Here is an 8,644-nt window from a genome sequence, read left to right as displayed (position 1 = left end):
AAGGCTCATTATAATGATTTAAATGGTTTATTAATAAACGTGCAATTAGTCGACTAAAGCTTTAAACGAACGACTACTAGTCGACCAGAAAAATCCTTAGTCGAGGGTAGCCCTAGTTTCCACATGAAGTCCCGGGAATGAAAACACACAGCCCTGCTCCAGCGGCTCATCTGTCCTCTGCCAAACACTCAGTCTCAGTTTGCGTCTTTTTGGGGTAATTGTTCTCCCAGACCGAAGCAAAATGGGCTCTTTTAGAAACCCTATTTTTGAATTTCGCCTTTCTGTAAGAGAAACCATTTACAGATGTGAAGATGCACTCAAACAGTCCTCAGTGAGGAATCTGTGTCCTTGTGTTTAGATAATGTGGAATTTCCACTTTTGATTGGTCTAAATAGTACTGGAGAGCTAGAGGCTATAAAATAATTGCTACACAGGAAATCTCACAAAAACATATCCAGGTCACATTTCATCACAATATGAAAAGAAAAATATGGGATGTTGTTTTTAGTAATTCTGATTTTTCTCAAAGCTGATTCCCATTAGATTTTTTTATTTTTTATTTTTTATGAATCAAGGTGCTTTTTAAAATACTTCACAAATTAATCAAATATTTTTAAATATATTTTATTTATTTAAAAATATATCTAAAATATTTTATATTATATATTTGCACTGTGATGATATTTTCTTTACAATTAAACATATTTACAATTAATTGCAGTAATGCATCAAGACATTTTCATTTTGAGTTTCAATAATAATGATTATTTTCAAAGCTGATTTCCATTATATTCTTAATATTGTAATGCTTTAAAAATGTAATACTTAAAATTTAGGCATAAATGGCAGACTAAACAAATATTTAATATTGGCAGAGCACAATGTTTCCACATCAAGGAAACAACTTAAATATAAAATAGTGTAAACTATTTTTTTTTTTTTTTATAAAAAATGTTTTATATTATATATTTTTTGCATTTTTATAAAATAAAATAAAGTATTTGTATATATATTATTTTCCAAAACAGATTCTTATTAAATTCTTAATACTGTAATGCTTTATTAATGTAATTTTTTATTTTTAAATCAAGGAATAGAAGCAGTACAATAAAGACTACTCTGTACACACTTTTTTAATAAAATAATTGAACACAAAATTATATAATTATTATATAAAAAATAAATAAATGTGCAATATTTTTCCTCACATCACAGTTATGATAATGAGCAAAAAATAAAACTGAACTAAAAATTGACTTCATTTCATTAAAAAAAAAAAAAAGTTCAGTGTTTTTTCTTTAGATTTTGAGGGTAAATATTGCCTATTCATGTTCTTCACAGGTTTTTGAGACACACTGCAGACTTACAGACAGTCTGCATGAGCTTTAGAGTGGGTGACTTCATAAACACTGTTATTCTAGCTAGCAGGGGATAAAGAAAACACAGCTGTAATTGTAATAGCTGAACCACCGAGACACACGACCTCCTCTGCACTGATGCTGCAGGCAAACACAACTGTCTAATTACAGGATCACCTCTCTCTCTCTTTCTCTCCTTCCTCAGAGGAAAGTAAGAGGAATATTGTACTGCGTGACTATCAGATGGAGGTGGCGAGACCAGCTCTGGAGGAAAAGAACATCATCATCTGCCTCCCTACAGGAAGTGGGAAAACCAGAGTTGCTGTGTATATCACTAAGGAACATTTGGAGAGGAAGAAGCAGACGGGACAACCGGGCAAAGTTGTTGTTTTGGTCAACAAGGTGCTGCACAGCCGTCCATTTACTACAAATATAACAAATTCACTTGTAAGATGTAATCGTGTCAATATTATAAACAGTAAAACATTATTAGTAATAATTTAAACTATAGTATTTATTAAGAATATAGTACAAGACATTCTCCGATTCGTTTTGCTTAAATTATTTAAATATTTGTATTTATTTATTTTGTTAAACCCCAAACATGTCTCATCAAATTCTTATAGGAGCAAATGATCTTGGTATCAATCAATCAATTCATTTTAGTTGTTGTTTGTTCAAACAAGTATTTATATTGGTCTTATTTATTTTATTAAAACTCAAACATTTATCATCAAATTTTTACAAGACCAAATGACACTGGTATCAATAAAGTCTTAATTTAAATATGTTTATTTATTTAAATTAATATTTAACTTAAACATTTCTCATAAAATTTTTACAAGGCAAAATAATCTTGGTATCTATAAATTATTCAAATATTTTTATTTATTAAAATAAATATATTTATTTTATTAAAACAAACATTTCTCATCAAATTCTTACAAGGCAATATAATCTTTGTATCTATTAATTATTCAAATATTTTTATTTATTAAAATAAATATTTATTTATTTTACTCATTTTATTTTATTTTACTTATTATATGTTAATATTTTATTTATTAAAATAAATATATTGATTTTTATTTATTTATTTATTTTATTAAAACTCAATCAAATTCTTACAAGGCCAAATGTTCTTGGTTTCTACAATAATTTTAAGCTGAGCTCTCACTTCAACAATCTTAATATTTTATTTATTAAAATAAATATTTATATTGATTTTTATTTATTTAATTAAAACTTGAACATTTCTCATCAAATTCTTACAAGGCCAAATGATCTTGGTTTCTGCAATAATTTTAAGCTGAGCTCTCACTTCAACAATTGACTCATTTGTGTTTATTCTTAGAATTTTAAGAGAAACATCAGAGACAAAGTTGATTCTTAGTTGAAACATCAAGTCTTCTGAGCTTGAAGCAAGCTACTTTTGAGCAAGAACAATCTTTACTGCCCAGACTGATTAGTTCAGCAGGTACTGAGCTAGAGGTTTTTAGGTCTCTGAAAAAGAAAAACAGAAACTTGATGATTTCGAGCGTTTGCTGTAGCAGCAGAGGGACTTTTTGTCCTGCTGAATCATGTCTTGAACTGTTTAAGTTCATAAAGTGTATTAAAAGATCCATATCAGCAGAAGTGTGGTGCAAACATACAACTCAGCACTTCAGTTGGTGCAGATTTCCTCTGAACGACCATTTAAAGTGATATAAATCACAAACAAAAAAAAATGCCATGCAATGCCCTGGCGACCAAGGAGAAAGGCCTTGTTGCAGCCTCTCTGAAATCACGTAATAATGTTATATGATTTCTTTGCAGGTTCCCCTGGTCGAGCAGCACTACAAGGCCGAGTTTGGGCGGTTTCTGAAGCACCAGTACTCAGTGGAGCGGGTCAGCGGAGCCTCGCAGCTCAAAATCTCCTTCCCACAAATCATGGAGCAAAACGACATCATCATCTGCACAGCACAGATTCTGGAAAACTCTTTGGCCAAAGCCAAGAACGGCGACGAGGACGGGATCAAATTATCACGTAGGTCACATTTTCCTTCACTCGCACTCTCAAAGAGTCCAAGTCCAGTCAAATGGGTTCAGCCTCTGTTAGACGTTGAAAGGAGACCAGAGCTCCTCCTCTGAGGTTTCATGTGACAGTGTTTTTCCCCATCAGTCTTTGCTGGCAGGTTCGGCTCTCCTGTGAGTCTCTCTGGCAGCGTCCGCCGCAAGGTGGGATTCCTCCTCTGTGGCATATGCTGTTTGTTGTTCCCCCACCTCGTTTTACTCTTAAACCTTTTTTTTTTTTTTGTCCACATGTCTGGCTGATCAAATTCAGTGGAGATTTGCTGTCATTTTCAGAGTCTGAGTTCCGTTTCATCTCCCACTCCAGCCCTGAGGGGCCAAACAGGCAGCACCTTTAAAGTCTGATTTGTAAACGTGGCCCCATCACCTACCGCCTCTCTGTCAGTGTGTGAAATGCAGAATACCTTTTTTTCCGTAGAGACCCCTGGGAGTGCCAGAAGGCTGCACAAAACCGCCTGTAAACTGAGCCGGTGAGAGTGGACTGGAGGTTTACAGCACCCGCTTTTGTTGATTAGAAACACATGCTAGAAAAAAAATGATGGTATTTGCATGTAAGGACTATGAACAATGTATTATTAACATGTATTTCATGTATACAGTTGGCTGGTGATTAATTGTCATAAAAATAACTGCAATTCAAGGGAAAGCTCACCCAAAAATTATGTTCTGAAGAATTGTAGGGACCTATGAAATACTTGTTTTTCTCCAAATTCTGTTTTTTCGGTTTTAATTTTACTGGATTCAGTTTTTTTTTCTTCAGTTTTTTCATTTTCATTTTTTCATTAGTCTTAATGGTTACATAAAAAATATATAAATCAAAAAGCATGTCTAATTAATTTAAAACTTGAAACTTACACAATTTAACAGCAATTTATTAAAAGTTTAACAAAAATTACCTATCAAAAACTTTTTTTTTTCTCTCAAATTCAGTTTTATTTTGACCAAATTCTGTGTTTTCCATAAATTTTCTGGATTCCATTTTAATGGTTTCATTACATTTGAATAATCAAAAGCATCTTTAATTAATTGATTTTACAAAAAAAAATTTTTATTATTATTTTATTTATTTATTTTTTTTCAGAAATACTGTGTTGTGTATTTACATTTTTCTGGTAAATAAATTTTGGTAAATAATTTTTCTTGCAAATATTCCTTAAAAATAATGTTTTAATAATATTTGTATTAGTAGTAGTAGTACTATCATTACATTAAGTAATATATTTCTGTCACAGTTTCTTCAAGTTAAACCAAACTTTTATTTTGAAGGGTTGCTGTGAAGACCTTTACGTTTCTGTTTGTATATGATATGATGATAGTTTTTCTCAAAAGAAATGGTAAAATGCTCATGAAGTGACTCTCAGAGCAGTTCTAGAGGTAATGTTCATTTGTTCATGTACTCATATATTGAGGCGCCATTCATTCACACAGAAACACGCAGAATTCATGTTTAAATACTATTTTTATTCATCCAAAATTTGGCAAATTCCGTGACATTCTGCGTTGTACAGTAAATTCCTTTTTTTTTTTTTTTGACTGGATTCATAGGGCCCTAGAATTAGAATAAGTTAATGATGAATTTTTGGGTGAACTATCCCTTTAAGGCAAGACACTACAGGGTGAATAGGGTAAAAAGTAACTAATAGGTTATCACTATACTTTCCATAGTTGATTTTCTGAATGTTTAAATATGCACATGAGGCATTATCTACCTAAATGTGCACTAATTTGCATGCATTTCCAGAACAGAAATCAGACATTAGACAAAACCAGGTTTAAAATTCTTGTTTCATTTTGTTGACATACTAGAGTTAAAGCTAATCACTCCATTATTCGCTCCATAAATTAGAAAATACTGTCAACAGTCCGAAAACAAATTCACCATATTTTTAGGAATAAACAGTTATATAAAATCAGGTGAATTATATTTGAACAAGCCACTCTGTAAAAACCTTCAGAATATAGATAATAATAAAACTGTAAAGTTTGGTGTATGTAAGTGCTGCTGAAGTGGAGATTTCAGACTCAAAATTAGAAGAAAAAAAATGTTTTTTGAGAAAATGCGCCTTTAAATATATGCATTGTAATTGAAATCTACAGAAACAAACAGATAAGGTGTAATAAAATAAAGTGTGTATTTTTAATGTTTTCTTTCCACTAGTTTGAAAGAAGACATGTTATGAAAGGAAAATAGACCAAAATCTCAAAATTGACCAGGGGTGTGTTTCCCAAAAGCATCGTTGGCTAACTTTGGTCGTTAGTTCCATTGAACTCTATTGGTAACGACGAAACTTGCGACCATAGTTCTTTCCACTAGTTTGAAAGAAGACATGTTATGAAAGGAAAATAGACCAAAATCTCAAAATTGACCAGGGGTGTGTTTCCCAAAAGCATCGTTGGCTAACTTTGGTCGTTAGTTCCATTGAGTAACGACGGTAACGACGAAACTTGCGACCATAGTTGCTTTTGGGAAACACAGCCCAGTGCATAAAAAAAAAAAAAAAAAAAACTATGGTTTTGCCTGTAGTATCCTGAAGTCATTTATTCACATTAAACTTGGAATCAAACAATAAAATTAAATTAAATCTAATGTAAAGATATAATGCACTAGAAGGTCATTAATAATTTTAAATATTAAAATATTAAGAATAGAATAGTTTCCTATATCTATGGTAAGTACACGCTGAGCTGAATAAATTCTGATTAAATTCCTATATACTTGCAGAGTTCACTCTGATGGTTATTGACGAATGCCACCATACGAAGAAGGGCGGTGTGTATAACCACATCATGATTCGCTACCTAAAACAAAAACACCAGAACCAGCTACTGAAGAAGCAGGAGAAGAGTCCAGTTCCGCTCCCTCAGATTCTGGGTCTGACGGCCTCACCTGGTGTGGGAGGAGCGATGAGCCAGCAAATGGCAGAGGAACACATTCTCCAGGTAATATCGACACTCGCTTTCGGTAATGCTTCTTTAGCTTCTGTGCTGTTCTGCAAGTCTACAGTGATACAGCAAAGACAAAACATGTTATCTGAGTTGTGATATTGCAGGCAACACATCTTTCTATTGCACAAAAGAAAGAAATGAACGGTTTTAGTCAGCAAGGATTAGTCAAAAGTGAGAGTCACAGTTTCCACAAAAAATATGAAGCAGTTTTATAATAATTTAAATTTATAATATATTCCAATAGAAAACAGTTATGTTAAATTGCAATAATATTTCATAATATTACTGTTTTTACTGTATTTTTAATCAAATAAATGCAGCCTTGGTGAGCAAAAGAGACTTCTTTGAAAAACATTTTTAAAAATTAGCAACACTATACAATAAGGTCTCAATAATTAACATTAGTTAATGCATTAACTAACATGAACTAACAATGAACAATATATTTTGACAGCATTAACCTTTGTTAATGTTAGTTAATACAATATTCATGTTAGTTCACAGTGCATTAACTAAAGTACTAGTAAATGTTGAAATTAACATTAAGATAAATACAGAGTTCTGGCATGAAACTCTAGATGGCGCAGTCCGATAGGTCTAACTCAATCCGACCTAATGACATCATTATCACATGGCACAGCTGATTGGTTCTCTCTTGTATCGGTAGCCAATGAGCTCACTGCTCAACATTCAAATATATGATTAGTGCTTGCCGTAGCAGTTGCAGCTTGCTTCAGAAACCCTTCACCTTCCCCAGCTCCACCTGTATAGATCTGCTACGGGGTGATTCATGTATGCTGTATGGGGGTTATTTCATGTATGTTATATTTGCAGCAGCAATATTTCTTACATGCTCACAGCAGCATATTGTGGATGTATTGGCAGTAGCAAGTCTCGGTACTTGCTCTGTCGCAGCAGCAGCAGTGTAGCAGATCTATTCCGCCAAGACCAAATACATTAACATTGTCATGTACATGACCATGCCAATCCCTCCGAGAGTTGTCATGACAGAACTAAATACTGTACAAGTATTGTTATAGTATAGTTCGTACTTTCCTTAAAAGTACTACAAGAACCTAAAGGCTGGAATACATTGCACGACTTTTGGCTCCAATTTACAGTCTGGAGAGGTTGGCGCTAGTTACTCAAAGTCAGATCAAGTCTGCAGATTTGAGTTGACCGATTTCATAGAAAATCGTGTAGTGTATGATGATCAGACTCCTGATTTATAAGCTTCAGACTCTGATTCTATCCAGTCAGAGGATATCAAACACGTTTGACATTTTCAGCCGGTTTTAGAACATACATTGTTTTCAATTGTCATGTGTCTCCAAGCAACAAGACACATATTTCTGCGCGAGTTTGTTGTGATGGGAACGACTTGAAAGTCTGGTAGTTTGTGATCCTCAGTCATTTAATGTAAGATAGCCAGTTTTTCCTCTGTGACTATTTACAAAGTCAGTAAGTATATGATGTCTAGCGTTTTAAAAACTGTTCAGATCTCAAAAGTCATGTAGTGTATTCCAGCCTTTAGTTCTTGAATGGAATTGGAAAGGAACTGGAATCATTAAGTGGAAGCAAATTGTTAAAGTCTTTACAATTCCCATGCCTACCAGCAATGTGCATGTTACATGCTATGAGAACAAAGCTGAGCAAATCCATGTTAGTGAATGCACACACGTTTTCAAAACACACACTCTATAATACACAAATTCTAGATTCTGCTTTACTAAAAAAAAAAAAAAATTATTTTCCTTTCTCTCTAAAATCAAAAAACCAAATCTTCCTAAGCGTTTTTCTCTAATCTGACTTTTCCACACACACACACACACACCCTCCTCTCCCACATATCTTACTGTTTTCTCCACCGCAAAGCTGTTTCCAATGTCCCACGCAGCCCCTGTGCTGGAGGCAGCCATAAACCTCCGCATGCCTTTCATGCTTCTCCAGTCAGGACCCTGCATCACATTATTACTCTGCTGGCCTGCTTTACCATGAATCTTTATGACAACAGCACCAAAGCGCCAAGAGAAACTCTTTTGCGTTGGATTCTCAGTACTAGAAAATAGGGTTAAAGGGGTCATATGACGTTGCTAAAAAGAACATTATTTTGTGTATTTGGTGTAATGCAATGTGTTTATGCGGTTTAAGGTTCAAAAAACACATTATTTTCCATATAATGTACATTATTGTTTCTCCTCTATGCCCCGCCTTTCTGAAACGCCTTTCGATTTTTACAAAGCTCATCGGTCTAAAAAGCGAGGTGTGCT

The 8,644-nt window shown here is 33.5% G+C and overlaps 1 protein-coding gene across 1 annotated transcript in view; it reads left to right on the top strand.

Moving 5' to 3' along the window:
• Positions 1-8,644, top strand: part of LOC107730588 (interferon-induced helicase C domain-containing protein 1-like) — a 38,380-nt gene that overhangs the window by 16,770 nt on the left and 12,966 nt on the right. Inside the window, exons 5-7 of the mRNA XM_016541446.1 lie at positions 1,564-1,760; positions 3,174-3,384; positions 6,151-6,368. Coding sequence (XP_016396932.1) covers positions 1,564-1,760; positions 3,174-3,384; positions 6,151-6,368 — 626 coding nt within the window. The remainder of the gene's footprint in view (positions 1-1,563; positions 1,761-3,173; positions 3,385-6,150; positions 6,369-8,644) is intronic.

Source organism: Sinocyclocheilus rhinocerous, unplaced genomic scaffold (assembly GCF_001515625.1).
Source record: "Sinocyclocheilus rhinocerous isolate Xijiao unplaced genomic scaffold, SAMN03320098_v1.1 scaffold818, whole genome shotgun sequence".
NCBI lineage: Eukaryota > Metazoa > Chordata > Actinopteri > Cypriniformes > Cyprinidae > Sinocyclocheilus > Sinocyclocheilus rhinocerous.
The sequence above is the reverse complement of the archived record's forward strand: the minus strand, read 5'-3'. Positions and strand labels throughout refer to the sequence as shown.